Source organism: Pecten maximus, chromosome 6, assembly GCF_902652985.1.
Source record: "Pecten maximus chromosome 6, xPecMax1.1, whole genome shotgun sequence".
NCBI lineage: Eukaryota > Metazoa > Mollusca > Bivalvia > Pectinida > Pectinidae > Pecten > Pecten maximus.
The window spans coordinates 18,303,399-18,322,870 of NC_047020.1; the positions used below are offsets into that span (position 1 = coordinate 18,303,399).

Consider the following 19,472-nt stretch of genomic DNA (forward strand, 5'->3'; position numbering starts at 1 on the left):
ACTTTATCACTAGCCCTCCACCTCTGGGTTGCGAGTTCGAAACCTACGTGGGGCAGTTGCCAGGTACTAACTGTAGGCCGATGGTTTTTCTCAGGATACTCCGCTTTCCTCCACCTCCAAAACCTGACCCTGGCTGTTAATAGGACGTTAAACAAAAACAAACTAGAACTGTCGCCAGGATGGCTGACTAATACCCCCGCAATCTGCACGAGTCAATGGTGAATTGGAACTGTTAATTAGAGGCTAACTAAGATAACCCAGTGATATAGTGACAAGTTGCCATAGCAACAATAATTTAGAGAAAAAGAAAGTGAGTTGCACATCTACACATGGTTCTCTATATTTGTGTGAAGTTTCATTGAAATCAGCCCTTCGGTTTAGGAGGACTTGTCCGGATTAACTTAAAGTTAGGGTTCTTATCGGAAAACCTGTTTATAGTGACCAGTTGCCATAGCAACCATAATTTTGAGAAAAAAGAAAGTGGCATGCACATCTACACATGGTCCTCTATATTTGTGTGAAGTTTCATTGAAATCGGCCCTTCGGTTTAGGAGGACTTGTCCGGACAAACTTAAATTAGGGTTCTTATCGGAAAACCTGTTTATAGTGACCAGTTGCCATAGCAACCATAATTTTGAGAAAAAAGAAAGTGGCATGCACATCTACACATGGAAATCGGCCCTTCGGTTTAGGAGAAGTTGTCCGGACAAACTTAAAGTTGGGGTTCTTATCGGAAAACCTGTTTATAGTGACCAGTTGCCATAGCAACCATAATTTTGAGGAAAAAAAGTGGCATGCACATCTACACATGGTCATCTATATTTGTATGAAGTTTCATTGAAATCGGCCCTTCGGCTTAGGAGAAGTTGTCCGGACAAACTTAAAGTTGGGGTTCTTATCGGAAAACCTGTTTATAGTGACCAGTTGCCATAGCAACCATCATTTTTAGAAAAAGAAAGTGGCATGCACATCTACACATGGTCCTCTATATTTGTGTGAAGTTTCATTGGAATCAGCCCATCAGTTTAGGAGGAGTTGTCCGGAAAAAATGCGTCTGCAGACAGACGGACGGACGGACAACCTGATTCCAGTATACCCCCCTAACTTCGTTGCGGGGGTATAACAAACTGTAGTGATGGAGGGTTAGTAATGAGCTCGAGGTTATACAAGTCTCTAAGCTACCCTATTGATTAAGATCATAGACTAAACATGTATGTCATATCACTGATACAATAACGAGTCTTTAACCAGTATTAGTGGTACTAGTGTGAGAATCGTGATGTCATATAAACCTAGTCTCCTCTCTGACAAGCACCAGTTGCTGTCTAAGAGGTTGTTGTAATATTGGTAGAATGATTCAAATGTTGATATCAAATCTGCATCATGATTACAGGTAATACACAGATAACAAAAAGCCCACTGAGCCAGCATTCATGTGAAAGAGTAATATGGCATCACAATGCGTCATAATTCTGCATCAGCAAAGAGAACAAAAATTTGCGAGATGAAATTTTAGAAAACGGTTTATTCTCGACTAAAATACAACAAAAACAACAAAGCTTTCTGTTGACCCTTGACTGAGCAATTTCAGATGTTCTTAGAAATCGAGTCAAAACATCTATCTAATAATGTCCCTTCAAAAACAGGAGTCAATTACTCCTTTTGGGAGTCTAAAACATACCCTAAGGAGTCTATTAAAGCCTGAAGATGATATGATAAAGACACCTGAAAGGTAAATACTTGCCATATACTAACATAATAGTAAATCAAGCATAAAAAATAGTGTATTCTCATTAAGTAGCAGAACAGATAACAATGACTACAATACACACTGATTAACAAAGATTAATGCTAATATTTGTGAATTTAAAGTTCGCTATTAAGTAATTTAAAAACACTACCACAACATAAGATTAAAAGAATAATTATCAGAAATGTCTATAATATACATTTGTGCAAAAAAAAAAAATTATTCTGGCCTGTTCACTTTTTATTGATATTTACTGTCTTTAATATGAAATAAAATTGGGAAGGAGCAACAATGAAAACTATTTCCTTGAATGCTTACTTTACAAATGAAGATTGCATTTGTTTTAATAAATGTGAATATTTCTGTACAAAAACGTCTATCCTCTTTCTCTCACACTAAATCATCAATCAACTTACTTTTAGTCCTACAATTACCCATCATTTATTTACAATCTCAACTTTAAAAATTGATAGAAAATGATACAAATATTACCAGTTCAATATATACCAGGTATACTTAATAACATTTATCACAGTCGACACTTTGAACCACAACTTTACATTTCATCATCGTACAATACCAGAATACAGGCAAATGAATCTCAATCTACATATTTTCTCTAAGATCTATATTGGCATTTCTTCCAAGATTGTAACGTGGAGATCGATTGATAGCCTTCATATAGGATACTTCAATGTGTATTTCAATGCATTTATAGTTCAATGCTAATTAATTTGGAAGCAGTACTTTTTGGGTAATCCTTCTTTTTTTTGTCTTAGTTGTACCATCATTCCTGTATTTAATTAAGACATAACCTGTACCCTATATAAAGGATTATTTTGCCTGTTTTTGTCTGAACAAGATAAATAAATTACATGTATAAACAACCTTTGAATTTCCCAGTACTGAAATATACTGGAAAGAGTATTAGAGATTCCTTTACGTCTGTAACACTAAACCTAAATTTTAAACCTTTACTTCACCATCAGTTGGTTTGGCTTCATTTAAACTATTAGAGCTATATTGAAGTTATGTATATAAATATGCAATGGGAAGACTCCATGTTTGTCGGAGGTCACTGGAAGAAGTGATTTAATTCAAACAGTACCCTATAGTTAAGCTGTGTTTTCTCCAGCACCAACCATGCATTGAATTTATTTCCTTGGTCTTCTCATAGTATATATATTCTACTGGAATTAAATGTCCCAGTTTAACAGTTCGCAATTAATTACATTTCAAAGTATACAGTTTGCTTCATGCCTTATCGGTCCACAGTCAAAACTTGATCATCCCCTGAAGTGATGAACTAGTGTTTTCCGAGACAAGCAGGCCGAGACAAACAGTTCATTGGGTTAGTCCCATCACTGAAGGGGGATAGTTTTAACTGATAAGCCACAATGAAACAACTGTTTTGTTAACTGAATAATCTACAAGATCACTGTTTTCAATTAGACCCAACAAACCCAATTTTTTCAAGACAAAATAGGTGTCTAATAACTGTCCTTTCAAAAACAAGATTTTTCTAGCAATTTTGCTGGGAAACAGTCGAAAATAACTAATTTACATTTACATATCGATACAGAGTCGGGTAACAAAATGAAATAATTATCCATTTATATACCTAATGTTATACTATTTTAGAGATTCACGTTGATTTGGGGATATACCGGAGACAGATTTAAAAGAGAAAACTCCACTAACAGCTGTTGTAATAGCAATATGATTTAGATAACCAAACTTCCTTCTGTTAATTAAAGATAAATTATAATTCCCTGTAAAGGAACTCTCCACCAGAAATGCATCAACAAAATTTATCAAAGAATTCTATTCCAGTCAGTCAGGAATGTATTAAATCCCATTTACTTGATGAAAAATTTGAGACCTCTCGGTCCCCAACTTCGATGTCGGTATCCGTTTCTGATGAAGTGTTTGTGGTTAAGTCCAGAGGACCATCTTGACACTTTTCATCTTGGTCATCTGAGCTCTTGTCCGTGCTGAGATCAAGCTTGATTGGCGAGGTGGGCGAGAGGGAATTGAGGATACGATCGGTCTGAGTGGACGTTGTTTGAGTCGTTGTGACGGGTGTGGATAACATAGTAGAGGAGAGGAGTGGATTCGATGTAAAACTTGAAACATGCATAATATTGTGTACAGACATAAGCTGTGACGGCATCGGTGAGTGAGGAAGGATGCTGCTCGGAGACAAGGGCAGGAATCGATTCACAGGAGGGGAGTGTATAGATCCGTGGGGAGAACTCGGCGGCAGTGACGGAGACAAGGGAGTAGGAATGTTTGATAAGTACAAGGATTTGTTATTTTTGGCAATCTGTTTTTCATTTTCACGGTAATAGTGTCCATGTGTTCGTACATGCTTTCTGAGAGAACTAGGGTCTGTGTAGCGTTTGTTACATCCTGGCATTTTGCATATGTAAGGTTTTTCCTCCTGATGGGTCCGTACATGCTTAAATCTGTCACTTGAGTTTGAATATGCCTTGTTACAGCCCTCAAATGGACACGCATATGGCTTTTCACCTGCAACATGATGTTTATATATAGCATGTAAGGAAATCAGCACTCTCGACAGATAAGTATATGGAAGTTATATCAAGATATTTTTATATCCAAACTGAGCAGAAACAGCTAGCATGTTATGCGTTTGTAAAAAGGAAATTTTGTAATAGATACAAGATTCACTCAGCAATGAAAAAGTGGAAGACTCCCATCTCCCACTGCCAATTCCCGTAAATTTCTTAGCCTAGAAGAATATAGTTGGTAATAATTAAGCTTTAGCTGCTAAAATCAGTCTACAGTTTCTAGTATATGTAACACTAGGGTATCAAGAAGAATATATTCTCCACATTTAACAATGCATTGTAAGACAATTGGAGTAGAAATTCCAGGCTGACAATGTTTGACCCAAAGTATTTTGGGGGTTGCAGATGCTAGTATTATCATGTACAGGTACAATGTATATTTTATAAATGGCCGCCATACTGATATGGAAAAAATGTGGATTAATCCATACACAGCAGAATTGTCAGTAAATCGTTTGAATAAGAGATCTCAGAGGATAATTGGTTCTATGTCAGATTGATCTCTTTATTTTTCCCTTCTTTCTTCTTTTCCTCTTAATAATCTGATAACAAAAAACGAGTGGGACCTACATGTGAGTTTGAGACATGTCCCTCCAGTACTTTTCATGAAATAGTGATAACAAATTCAATTCTCAAAATCCAAGATGACCACCTGTCGGCCAGTTGTTTTTTTTCTGATCAATTACCAAAACTAGGAACCAAGGGGAACCTACACCTGAAGTTTGAAGAAGATCCCTCATGTACATTTCAAGACATAGCAATAACAACCTTCAATTCTTAAAATCCAAGATGGCTGACTTTCAGCAATTTCATTTTCCTGGTCAAATATCAAAACTAAAATGGTAAAACTAGGTACTAAAGGGAGCCTACAAATAAAACTTGAGAATTTATCCCTACATACTTTTCAAGAAATAGCAATGACAAACTTCAATTCTCAAAATCCAAGATGAAACAAATCAACAGCAAGCAATTTGTCATCTACAGCCTTCCACGGTCTCGTGAGACAAAAAAGGCAACAGCTTTATTTAACATACCACTGTTGTTCCTACTGACAAAAACGGCAACACCTTTACTGTAATATCACGTTTGTAACTAAAGTACCTGCTTTTCCTCACCTGTATGAGACCTGTTGTGTATTTTGAGATTTTCTAGCCGTGAAAAACACTTGCCACAGATGCCACACTTGTGAGGTTTCTCGTTTGTGTGTGTACGTATATGGATCAGCATCTTGTACCTAAAATAAGGTAATGTTAAATTACAGTAACTATATATCAGGAAAATTCACGAATATAACAAAGTTTTTCTGGATTTTAACTGAATTTATCATTTATTTAAAAGGAAGCAAAAAAGACTGTTCTGTATAGGATATCAAAGGATATTTCAATCTTTAATGAAACAGAGATGTAGAAATTTATAGCTCTACACCAATAACCCTCTTAGCTTCCTTATCGCCATATGTATCGCCTATCCCGCATTGTCAGTTTAATAAGTTTTAAACAAATGAACTGTGAAATTCACAAAAAAAATCAGTTGTTTTTTTCTGAAAAACAACCAAAACAAATTTCCATTATTAATACAATGGAAGCACCCTGTATACATTATAGATTTGTAAATATTGAAGCATTGCAAAACAAATACCAAATTTTGCAAAAATACAGCAAAAAAATTTCAAAGGCTGTGTTGAGATTTCCACTATGTGATCTAACTTTTTACCAAGTTTGTTTTTTTAAAGTTGGACTTTTACTTTATGAGCAACAGATCTAAATGCAAAATTTTAAGGTGAACTCATGATGACAACACCGGAAAAGTAAGGCAAGACAATAAAACTAAAACTGCATTATTAAGGTTTTTTATTAGTACTCCAGAAGAATTAAGGTAAAAAGTAAGATAATTCCCATGAAATTAATAAAAAAAAAAAAAATTTAAAAAAAGAGGAAAACTCCTAAACACAAGGCTAAATTACCTGGTAAAGTACATTACTGAACAGTTTTTAAAAAATTCCAGGTAAATCATAGCTCGTTTACACCAGTACCATTCAAGACTACATATTTTATCATAATTTTATAATAACTCACCTGGCATTGAATCCTTTCCCTTTCCGTGGACAGCCATCCCATTTACATTGGTAGTCTATGTCGGGACGTTCCACCTTGACATGGCAGTCATTTACATGGTTAACTAAGTCATCCAATAAAATGAACTTCCTATCACAACTAACCCAACGACATTCATAAAACTCGATTCCTACTGTCACAGCGTCTTTCTCGTTTGCAAATATTTTGATAAAAGTCTGTGAGGAATCTGAGTTTGGGGATAACTGTGAACTTGACTGCAACAAAACAAGAAAGGCATAGATGACATAATTTTAAAAAATTTGCCATTAAAACCACACATAGATATCAAAACCCTGTGTAATTTCCTCCAAAAATTCCTAAATAGCATCAGTGCTTCATCAATAAACAACAGTATAGTTGTGTAACTTTTATATAATATGTTATCATTATCATTATCATTTTTCATTATTGATACTTTACAGCAATATATAAAACCAATGTAAATGTAGTATCTCCTAGCAGACATTGAAAAGTTTGTAAATAATCAATTATTGATTGTTGTTTTCAGTTTTTGACCTCATATAACATGTTTTGCCAAGCATATTGACTCAAATTGCCCAATCTCATTTTCATTTGCAGGTAATTATAAGGTTCAACAATAAATAAAGTTAATTTCAGTTTGACAATCTTATACCTGTTCACCTCCTTCCCCATGGAGATCTAGACTGTGATGACCAAGAGACAGAGGAGAGCCCAGGCCAGGGGAGACAACTGTGGTGTCCATGAGACTAGATGTTGACAAATTCAAGCCAACAGCACCCACTGTCGCTATGATACTGGGACGTATAAACTCTTGGACATCTTGTTGAATTGGATTTGAATTTGCATAAAGAGTTACAGGTAAAGCACCGGAATGTTTGCTGTCACATGGAAACGATAAAGAGTCTATTCCATGTGGACTTGTAGGTAGTGTCTGGGATAGACACAATGGCGGCATGGATGAACACAAGCTCTCTGAGCTGCCATTGTTATTAAAAGCACCAAGTCTGTTACTGGAGTAAAGTGGTGGTGAGTGGCTTGGAGAGTCCATGTTGCCCACCTGGTTCAACAAATTGCCCCTGCTGCCCTCTGGTGAAGGCAACATTAACCGTTCACCTCCTTCTTCATCCATCATAAGTTTTCCTGTATATCATACAAACAGATAATATTAAGATTTTACAAGGTGATATAAAGTATACTGCAAATGGTTTATAAGTTGATACAGTTCATGTACATTTAACAGAAAACTTTATGGGTTTATAGATTGATCACATCAGCATAATAATCCCTTGTTTGTGTTCACATTTCAAAATAAACAGAGTAATCTTAACAAGTCTATATTGTTTCTCTCAGTTTCCAATACAACAAATAAAGAAACGTTAAAAGCAGGGGTTAGCACATACATTATACCACCACCCCTCTCATCAATAGAATGAATCCGTTCAGGAGTCCAAGAGCTATTTAAGAATTTGGTGAAGTGTACCTTTGGCCTTTAACCTTGACTGATTTCCACTAAAATCAAATCAGTTTAGACCTTAATGATGTGATGGTAAGATGTGAATATGATCTAAATCTGTTCAGGGGTCCACGAGATATTGTGTACACAAGTTTACCACAGACCGATGTACAAAGTGATTACTATGTACCACCAGTTACCCCTTTACTAAGAGGGGAATATAATAAATCCTAGTTCCTGAAGGCAAAGAAAGAGAAAAATTCTATAAAGTAGAAAAAGACAAGAATCTTGATTTCTCACATACTTCACAGATTGATTCCGTGGTTGCTAGGGATGGGATAATCAATCTCACACAGGGAAGGGGAAAATGTTCACAACACCTTATGATTTGTTTCTATTTTAAGTACAGTTTGTGTGAAAAATAATCAAACATGGGCCTATACCATGGACAGGGATATCTCAAACCTCGTGTAAGAGTTTGAATTGGCTGACCAGCACTCGGCAAGTCTGGTGCTGACCAATCAAACTCTTACACTCAGATTTAGATATCGATCCCTGTCCACGGTTTTATCCGTGTAAGATTCCCTTAGTCCCCTTTCCTGTATTAAGGACTTTGGTGTTATGACTACGGTGAAAATATGAGCCAATAATGTTCGGGGAAAATGCCTTCCCGTAAACTAGAGGGGCATAATCAAAATTACCCAATTGAAAATCCTACATCAAAATAATTCTATTCAATGCTTAATTGCTCTGGTAAAGTTTGTAAAAATTATCATACCATTAACACATTGTTTCTCAGGTGATTTTCTGTTCAATATACACGGAACATTTTCGATGTTGAGCAGGCTATGATTGCTGTTGTCAGAGAGATAGTTTGATCCTTTTCCATTGCTACAAGTTGTATCCTTACCACTAGGTTTTCTGTGGAGACGACGAGCACAAGTGTTCAGTATAACCTACAAAATAAATGGCATGGCAACATGTTTAATGTTAGAACAAACCAAGGTATTTCTCAACAATACTAATCCCCCTAATTTGTTCATTTTCCAGGGAATGTTGCCATTTTCGGTAATGACAAAAACATCTGACCTTTGGTCTTTTCATCTAAGAATATTACAAGTAAGCACTAAATGCTCATAATGTCAAAAATCATTCATCAATGAATAGATACACAATTTGACCTTGACTTTTGACCCTGTGGCCTTTACCTCTAACCTTTAGTGACTTTGACATTTGGTCAGTTCACTACTTGTTTAATTCAGACAAACATTGATTTATAGTGTCATAACAAAATGTTCATCAGTAAAGATACAAAATTTGACATTGACCTTGACCCAGTGACCTTGATTTATGAACCAATGACCTTGACTTTTGATCCAATAACCTTGACCTTCGATTATTTGACTTCTTGCTGTATTATGTCATCACAAAATTTTCACCAGTTAAGAACAATACAATAGAATGTTTTAATGTTTAAATTCAAGACGGCTGCATAGCAGCCATTTTGAATATTATCCCCACAAAAAATTACCAAGCAGAACTAGAATTTTAAAAACATACTTCATTTATTCAATCAATATTGTGCAAAAGAAGAAAAAAAAGCCTAAACAAACAGAGGGACAAGCGGATTACTCTAGGGCACATGTAGTCAGCATCTTCATCAGTGTATATTCAAGCTACATGTAATTCAAATTAAATGGAACTTAACAGAAGAACACTAATACAAAATTCAAACTTTCATTAAAACCCTTAACGTTGGTAATTTATATTTGGTTTGTTTGGATGATGAGAAATACCAATAGCAGCAATATCTTACCTCTGATTTCATTCTTAGCTGCTTCCTGTGAAGTATAGCAGTAACCAGAGCAATGTCGTGCTGTCGTGGTGACGCATTAGAATTAGTGTCATCTTTCCTTACTGTAGGTGTTTATATACAGAATATCTGAGGTAATAACCACCAATCAGATGCATCTGTGAAAAATCAATGTTTGTATATTGTGAAAAACAGAGCGACATACATTTACAGTTGATCACATGGTTTTATCCATTCAACTCACTGATAGATACATGTTTAACCTACCACCTCTTCAAGTGTTCAAGTGTGATCCTTCACCTTTTACATTAAAATTAAATTGATTAAAGCGACCCCCAAAGTCTAACCAGGAGTATAACTTTATAATGTGATCTTAAGATTTATCTTGTAAACAAGCTTTAGAAAAAGACAATTGTACACACATACTAGGCAAAGTGATTACTATATAACACTGTATTAAGTATAGGGTATAAAGACAAAGTGATTACTATATACCGCGGGTCCCCTTTACTAAGTTTAGGGTATAAAGACAAAGTTGTTACTATATATAACCCCTTTACTAAGGGTATAAAGACAAAGTTGTTACTATATATAACCCCTTTACTAAGTTTAGGGTATAAAGACAAAGTTGTTACTATATATAACCCCCTTTACTAATTATAGGGTAGAAAGACAAAGTTGTTACTATATATAACCCCTTTACTAAGTATAGGGTATAAAGACAAAGTTTTTACTATATATAACCCCTTTACTAAGTTTAGGGTATAAAGACAAAGTTGTTACTATATATAACCCCCTTTACTAAGTATAGGGTAGAAAGACAAAGTTGTTACTATATATAACCCCTTTACTAAGTATAGGGTATAAAGACAAAGTTGTTACTATATATAACCCCCTTTACTAAGTATAGGGTATAAAGACAAAGTTGTTACTATAATTATAACCCCTTTACTAAGTATAGGGCATAAAGACAAAGTTGTTACTATATATAACCCTCTTTACTAAGTATAGGGTAGAAAGACAAAGTTGTTACTATATATAACCCCTTTACTAAGTATAGGGTATAAAGACAAAGTTGTTACTATATATAACCCCCTTTACTAAGTATAGGGTATAAAGACAAAGTTGTTACTATATATATAACCCCCTTTACTGAGTATAGGGTATAAAGACAAAGTTGTTACTATATATAACCCCCTTTACTGAGTATAGGGTATAAAGACAAAGTTGTTACTATATATAACCCCCTTTACTGAGTATAGGGTATAAAGACAAAGTTGTTACTATATATATAACCCCCTTTACTGAGTATAGGGTATAAAGACAAAGTTGTTACTATATATAACCCCCTTTACTGAGTATAGGGTATAAAGACAAAGTTGTTACTATATATAACCCCCTTTACTGAGTATAGGGTATAAAGACAAAGTTGTTACTATATATAACCCCCTTTACTGAGTATAGGGTATAAAGACAAAGTTGTTACTATATATAACCCTCTTTACTGAGTATAGGGTATAAAGACAAAGTTGTTACTATATATAACCCCCTTTACTAAGTATAGGGTATAAAGACAAAGTTGTTACTATATATAACCCCCTTTACTAAGTATAGGGTATAAAGACAAAGTTGTTACTATATATAACCCCCTTTACTAAGTATAGGGTATAAAGACAAAGTTGTTACTATATATAACCCCCTTTATTAAGTATTGGGTATAAAGACAAAGTGATCAATATATATATAACCCCTTTATTAAGTATAGGGTAATGAAGACAAAGTGATTACCAGGTTCTATATACCTCCTTAACTAAGTAGGGCGTATAAAGACAAAGTGATTAATATATAATCCCCACCCCAACCTCACTTTGAATTTTAGAATAACACATTTACACTTCAAGGATATTTTATTACCAAGGAACATACCACATACTTTTAACATTAAGGAACACTGCATCCTAGGGATTTTATTTTGTTAGGGCGTAAATTAAACTGTGTCTTACTATTGTAAAATATCTTGAGCCACAGTCATCAGAAAGCTTTTGTACTTACATGTGTACACACATGTATAATACATTGACTTTAATTTGCACTGACATTTCCCTAAGGTGAGAAATACTTTTAGGACAGCTGCTAAACTCTACATATTATACAATCTGAGCAGATCAATATAAAACAGATCAATGACAACCATGTTTGATATCATCTTATCTTGAATACCTAAAGTCCCATCTATATAATGTAAAATAATTACCCAATATCACACCTGTGTAATTTACAAATTACAGGGGGGTACAATTCTGGAATTGGTGCTAGTTGACATATTTTTTCACTAGCCCTGACCAAATTTTTAATAACCTTACATCACACCTGTATAATATACAAATTACCTTACATCACACCTTGGCAATGTAGACAAATATGTTACATCACACTGGGATAACCAAGTATCACACTGGGATAACCAAGTATCACACTAGGATAACCAAGTATCTTACTGGGATAACCAAGTATCTCACTGGGATAACCAAGTATCACACTGGGATAACCAAGTATCACACTGGGATAACCAAGTATCACACTGGGATAACCAAGTATGTCACTGGGATAACCAAGTATCACACTGGGATAACTAAGTATCACACTGGGATAACTAAGTTTCTCACTGGGATAACCAAGTATCACACTGGGATAACCAAGTATCACACTGGGATAACCAAGTATCACACTGGGATAACCAAGTATCACACTGGGATAACCAAGTATCTTACTGGGATAACCAAGTATCACACTGGGATAACCAAGTATGTCACTGGGATAACCAAGTATCACACTGGGATAACTAAGTATCACACTGGGATAACTAAGTATCTCACTGGGATAACCAAGTATCTCACTGGGATAACCAAGTATCTCACTGGGATAACAAAGTATCACACTGGGATAACCAAGTATCACACTTAGATAACCAAGTACCACACTGGGATAACCAAGTACCACACTGGGATAACCAAGTATCTCACTGGGATAACCAAGTATCACACTGGGATAACCAAGTATCACACTGGGATAACCAAGTATCATACTGGGATAACCAAGTATCATACTGGGATAACCAAGTATCACACTGGGATAACCAAGTATCAAGCTGGGATAACCAAGTATCACACTGGGATAACCAAGTATCATACTGGGATAACCAAGTATGTCACTGGGATAACCAAGTATCACACTGGGATAACCAAGTATCTCACTGGGATAACCAAGTATCTCACTGGGATAACCAAGTATCACACTGGGATAACCAAGTATCACACTGGGATAACCAAGTATCACACTGGGATAACCAAGTATCTTACTGGGATAACCAAGTATCTCACTGGGATAACCAAGTATCACACTGGGATAACCAAGTTTCTCACTGGGATAACCAAGTATCACACTGGGATAACCAAGTATCACACTGGGATAACCAAGTATCATACTGGGATAACCAAGTATGTCACTGGGATAACCAAGTATCACACTGGGATAACCAAGTATCTCACTGGGATAACCAAGTATCACACTGGGATAACCAAGTATCACACTGGGATAACCAAGTATCACACTAGGATAACCAAGTATCTTACTGGGATAACCAAGTATCACACTGGGATAACCAAGTATCACACTGGGATAACCAAGTATGTCACTGGGATAACCAAGTATCACACTGGGATAACCAAGTATCACACTGGGATAACTAAGTATCACACTGGGATAACTAAGTATCTCACTGGGATAACCAAGTATCACACTGGGATAACCAAGTATCACACTGACCAATTCAAGGATAACCAAGTATCTTACTGGGATAACCAAGTATCTCACTGGGATAACAAAGTATCACACTGGGATAACCAAGTATCACACAGGGATAACCAAGTATCACACTTGGATAACCAAGTATCACACTGGGATAACCAAGTATCTCACTGGGATAACCAAGTATCTCACTGGGATAACCAATTATCACACAGGGATAACCAAGTATCACACTTGGATAACCAAGTACCACACTGGGATAACCAAGTACCACACTGGGATAACCAAGTATCACACTGGGATAACCAAGTATCTTACTGGGATAACCAAGTATCACACTGGGATAACCAAGTATCACACTGGGATAACCAAGTATCACACTGGGATAACCAAGTATCATACTGGGATAACCAAGTATCACACTGGGATAACCAAGTATCACACTGGGATAACCAAGTATCACACTGTGATAAAATGTACATTTGCAAGCATACATGTATTTCTCACAAGTATGACATAATTAATGCAACAAATGTCACATGCCTGTAAATAATCATTTGATAAAATATATAAACTTTTTGGACATGATAAGACATTTAAAATTACAAGGAATAAGTGAAATAGAAGTAATCATATGATCTATGATTTTTTTAATTCAAATGGTTCCAATATGAACATTTTGTCATCTGACTTGATCAATGTCTTCGGGGTAAAAATGCTGCCTTTCCAAACTCTAATGGATCAGATCTGATATGTCAAGAGACACAATTTAATACTGGGTAAAATTATGTCACAGTGAAATCAACCAAAATCTGATTACTTCATCTTTTCTCGATGGAAAGTTAAATCTCTAAACTTAAAATACTTAAAAATTGTCATTAACAAAGTCAACATTGTACAAGTATTACTTTTTAACCTCGAGCATTGATGAGGAGCTTGTGAACCATGGGTGTCTTATGTGTAGTGGTGTATCAGTCCAACGGTGATCATCAATTTACTTCTCAAATGCCATTCAGACCTGCAACATAAAGAAAACTGACAATAACAGCCATGTTTAATTTAGATAATAATGAAAAGCAATTTGATATGCTTTACATATTGCCCAGTGTAAAATCTGTTCTGGTGATTCTGATTAGAAAATAACAAGAATTATATGTAATATATGTCTTTTACCTGCTCCCTAAATTTGTAAGTATAGTATTTTGGTTTTAAGCAATCTCCAAAATTCCCTAGAACTTCAGAATTTTTTCAAAATAAAAAAAAAAAAAAAACACCTGGTAACATGAAATTAACCTCGGTATACATTATAGACGTGTAAATATTGATGCATTGAATTTCACCAAAATAACCATAAGTCATTTTTACAACAAACAATAAAACTCATTCTGAAAAGTGAGATATATGTAATCATTATAAATTTCACTCCAAGTTGGTTATAAACTAATTTGTATATCAATTGGAGAAGCAATCAAAAATTTATATACATGTATATCTAATTCTCTTAACACTTTATTACAAACAGTCTGAGTGAGGGTGATATTTGCCCTGATAACACTCTACTGTAGACAGTCTGAGTGAGGGTGATGTTTGTCCTGATAACACTCTACTGTAGACAGTCTGAGTGAGGGTGATGTTTGTCCTGATAACACTCTACTGTAGACAGTCTGAGTGAGGGTGATGTTTGTCCTGATAACACTCTACTGTAGACAGTCTGAGCGAGGGTGATGTTTGTCCTGATAACACTCTACTGTAGACATTCTGAGTGAGGGTGATGTTTGACCTGATAACACTCTACTGTAGACAGTCTGAGTGAGGGTGATGTTTGTCCTGATAACACTTTACTGTAGACAGTCTGAGTGAGGGTGATGTTTGTCCTGATAACACCACTCTACTGTAGACAGTCTGAGTGAGGGTGATGTTTGTCCTGATAACACTCTACTGTAGGCAGTCTGAGTGAGGGTGATGTTTGTCCTGATAACACTCTACTGTAGACATTCTGAGTGAGGGTGATGTTTGTCCTGATAACACTCTACTGTAGACAGTCTGAGTGAGGGTGATGTTTGTCCTGATAACACTCTACTGTAGGCAGTCTGAGTGAGGGTGATGTTTGTCCTGATAACACCACTCTACTGTAGACAGTCTGAGTGAGGGTGATGTTTGTCCTGATAACACTCTACTGTAGACAGTCTGAGTGAGGGTGATGTTTGTCCTGATAACACTCTACTGTAGACAGTCTGAGTGAGGGTGATGTTTGTCCTGATAACACTCTACTGTAGACAGTCTGAGTGAGGGTGATGTTTGTCCTGATAACACTCTACTGTAGACAGTCTGAGTGAGGGTGATGTTTGTCCTGATAACACTCTACTGTATACAGTCTGAGTGAGGGTGATGTTTGTCCTGATAACACTCTACTGTAGACAGTCTGAGTGAGTGTGATGTTTGTCCTGATAACACTCTACTGTAGACAGTCTGAGTGAGGGTGATGTTTTTCCTGATAACACTCTACTGTAGACAGTCTGAGTGAGGGTGATGTTTGTCCTGATAACACTCTACTGTAGACAGTCTGAGTGAGGGTGATGTTTGTCCTGATAACACCACTCAACTGTAGACAGTCTGAGTGAGGCTGATGTTTGTCCTGATAACACTCTACTGTAGATAGTCTGAGTGAGGGTGGTGTTTGTCCTGATAACACTCTACTGTAGACAGTCTGAGTGAGGGTGATGTTTGTCCTGATAACACTCTACTGTAGACAGTCTGGGTGAGTGTGATGTTTGTCCTGATAACACTCTACTGTAGACAGTCTGAGTGAGGGTGATGTTTGTCCTGATAACACTCTACTGTAGACATTCTGAGTGAGGGTGATGTTTGTCCTGATAACACTCTACTGTAGACAGTCTGAGTGAGGGTGATGTTTGTCCTGATAACACCACTCTACTGTAGACAGTCTGAGTGAGGGTGATGTTTGTCCTGATAACACTCTACTGTAGACAGTCTGAGTGAGGGTGATGTTTGTCCTGATAACACTCTACTGTAGACAGTCTGAGTGAGGGTGATGTTTGTCCTGATAACACTCTACTGTAGACAGTCTGAGTGAGGGTGATGTTTGTCCTGATAACACTCTACTGTAGGCAGTCTGGGTGAGTGTGATGTTTGTCCTGATAACACCACTCTACTGTAGACAGTCTGAGTCATGAGGGTGATGTTTTTCCTGATAACACTCTCCTGTAGACAGTCTGAGTGAGGGTGATGTTTGTCCTGATAACACTCTACTGTAGACAGTCTGAGTGAGGGTGATGTTTGTCCTGATAACACCACTCTACTGTAGACAGTCTGAGCGAGGGTGGTGTTTGTCCTGATAACACTCTACTGTAGACAGTCTGAGTGAGGGTGATGTTTGTCCTGATAACACTACTGTAGACAGTCTGAGTGAGGGTGATGTTTGTCCTGATAACACTCTACTGTAGACAGTCTGAGTGAGGGTGATGTTTGTCCTGATAACACTCTACTGTAGACAGTCTGAGTGAGGGTGATGTTTGTCCTGATAACACTCTACTGTAGACATTCTGAGTGAGGGTGATGTTTGTCCTGATAACACTCTACTGTAGACAGTCTGAGTGAGGGTGATGTTTGTCCTGATAACACTCTACTGTAGACAGTCTGAGTGAGGGTGATGTTTGTCCTGATAACACTCTACTGTAGACAGTCTGAGTGAGGGTGATGTTTGTCCTGATAACACCACTCTACTGTAGACACTCTGAGTGAGGGTGATGTTTGTCCTGATAACACTCTACTGTAGACAGTCTGAGTGAGGGTGATGTTTGTCCTGATAACACCACTCTAATGTAGACAGTCTGAGTGAGGGTGATGTTTGTCCTGATAACACTCTAATGTAGACAGTCTGAGTGAAGGTGATGTTTGTCCTGATATAACACCACTCTACTGTAGACAGTCTGAGTGAGGGTGATGTTTGTCCTGATAACACTCTACTGTAGACAGTCTGAGTGAGGGTGATGTTTGTCCTGATAACACTCTACTGTAGACAGTCTGAGTGAGGGTGATGTTTGTCCTGATAACACTCTACTGTAGACAGTCTGAGTGAGGGTGATGTTTGTCCTGATAACACCCTAAAGTAGGCAGTCTGAGTGAGGGTGATGTTTGTCCTGATAACACTCTACTGTAGGCAGTCTGAGTGAGGGTGATGTTTGTCCTGATAACACCCTAAAGTAGACAGTCTGAGTGAGGGTGATGTTTGTCCTGATAACACTCTACTGTAGACAGTCTGAGTGAGGGTGATGTTTGTCCTGATAACACTCTACTGTAGACAGTCTGATTGAGGATGGTGTTTGTCCTGATAACACCACTCTACTGTAGACAGTCTGAGTGAGGGTGATGTTTGTCCTGATAACACCCTAAAGTAGACAGTCTGAGTGAGGGTGATGTTTGTCCTGATAACACTCTACTGTAGACAGTCTGAGTGAGGGTGATGTTTGTCCTGATAACACTCTACTGTAGACAGTCTGATTGAGGATGGTGTTTGTCCTGATAACACCACTCTACTGTAGACAGTCTGAGTGAGGGTGATGTTTGTCCTGATAACACTCTACTGTAGACAGTCTGAGTGAGGGTGATGTTTGTCCTGATAACACCACTCTACTGTAGACAGTCTGAGTGAGGGTGATGTCCTGATAACACTCTACTGTAGACAGTCTGAGTGAGGGTGATGTTTGTCCTCATAACACTCTACTGTTGACAGTCTGAGTGAGGGTGATGTTTGTCCTCATAACACTCTACTGTAGACAGTCTGAGTGAGGGTGATGTTTGTCCTCATAACACTCTACTGTAGACAGTCTGAGTGAGGGTGATGTTTGTCCTGATAACACCACTCTACTGTAGACAGTCTGAGTGAGGGTGATGTTTGTCCTGATAACACTCTACTGTAGACAGTCTGAGTGAGGGTGATGTCCTGATAACACCACTCTACTGTAGATAGTCTGAGTGAGTGTGATGTTTGTCCTGATAACACTCTACTGTAGACAGTCTGAGTGAGGGTGATGTTTGTCCTGATAACACTCTACTGTAGACAGTCTGAGTGAGGGTGATGTTTGTCCTGATAACACTCTACTGTAGACAGTCTGAGTGAGGGTGATGTTTGTCCTGATAACACCACTCTACTGTAGACAGTCTGAGTGAGGGTGATGTTTGTCCTGATAACACTCTACTGTAGACAGTCTGAGTGAGGGTGATGTTTGTCCTGATAACACTCTACTGTAGACAGTCTGAGTGAGGGTGATGTTTGTCTTGATAACACTCTACTGTAGGCAGTCTGATTGAGGATGGTGTTTGTCCTGATAACACCACTCTACTGTAGACAGTCTGAGTGAGGGTGATGTTTGTCCTGATAACACCACTCTACTGTAGACAGTCTGAGTGAGGGTGATGTTTGTCCTGATAACACTCTACTGTAGACAGTCTGAGTGAGGGTGATGTTTGTCCTGATAACACTCTACTGTAGACAGTCTGAGTGAGTGTGATGTTTGTCCTGATAACACTCTACTGTAGACAGTCTGAGTGAGGGTGATGTTTGTCCTGATAACACTCTACTGTAGACAGTCTGAGTGAGGGTGATGTTTGTCCTGATAACACTCTACTGTAGACAGTCTGAGTGAGGGTGATGTTTGTCCTGATAACACCACTCTACTGTAGACAGTCTGAGTGAGGGTGATGTTTGTCCTGATAACACTCTACTGTAGACAGTCTGAGTGAGGGTGATGTTTGTCCTGATAACACTCTACTGTAGACAGTCTGAGTGAGGGTGATGTTTGTCCTGATAACACTCTACTGCACTCTACTGTAGACAGTCTGAGTGAGGGTGATGTTTGTCCTGATAACACTCTACTGTAGGCAGTCTGGGTGAGTGTGATGTTTGTCCTGATAACACCACTCTACTGTAGACAGTCTG

At 37.4% G+C, this 19,472-nt stretch overlaps 1 protein-coding gene across 2 annotated transcripts in view; it reads right to left on the reverse strand.

Annotated features, from left to right (window-relative positions):
- Positions 1-1,505: 1,505 nt before the first annotated feature.
- Positions 1,506-19,472, reverse strand: part of LOC117329133 (zinc finger protein GLI2-like) — a 40,485-nt gene continuing 22,518 nt past the window's right edge. Inside the window, exons 2-8 of one of the 2 annotated variants that reach the window (XM_033886879.1) lie at positions 14,430-14,531; positions 9,710-9,864; positions 8,672-8,849; positions 7,093-7,580; positions 6,420-6,673; positions 5,460-5,578; positions 1,506-4,282 (exon numbers count right to left, since the gene is read on the reverse strand). In XM_033886879.1, the coding sequence (XP_033742770.1) occupies positions 3,588-4,282; positions 5,460-5,578; positions 6,420-6,673; positions 7,093-7,580; positions 8,672-8,849; positions 9,710-9,721 (1,746 nt within the window). In that variant the 5' untranslated portion in view covers positions 9,722-9,864; positions 14,430-14,531 and the 3' untranslated portion in view covers positions 1,506-3,587. Of the gene's footprint in view, positions 4,283-5,459; positions 5,579-6,419; positions 6,674-7,092; positions 7,581-8,671; positions 8,850-9,709; positions 9,865-14,421; positions 14,532-19,472 lie in introns of both variants that reach the window. The other variant, XM_033886878.1, reaches the window with a different exon arrangement.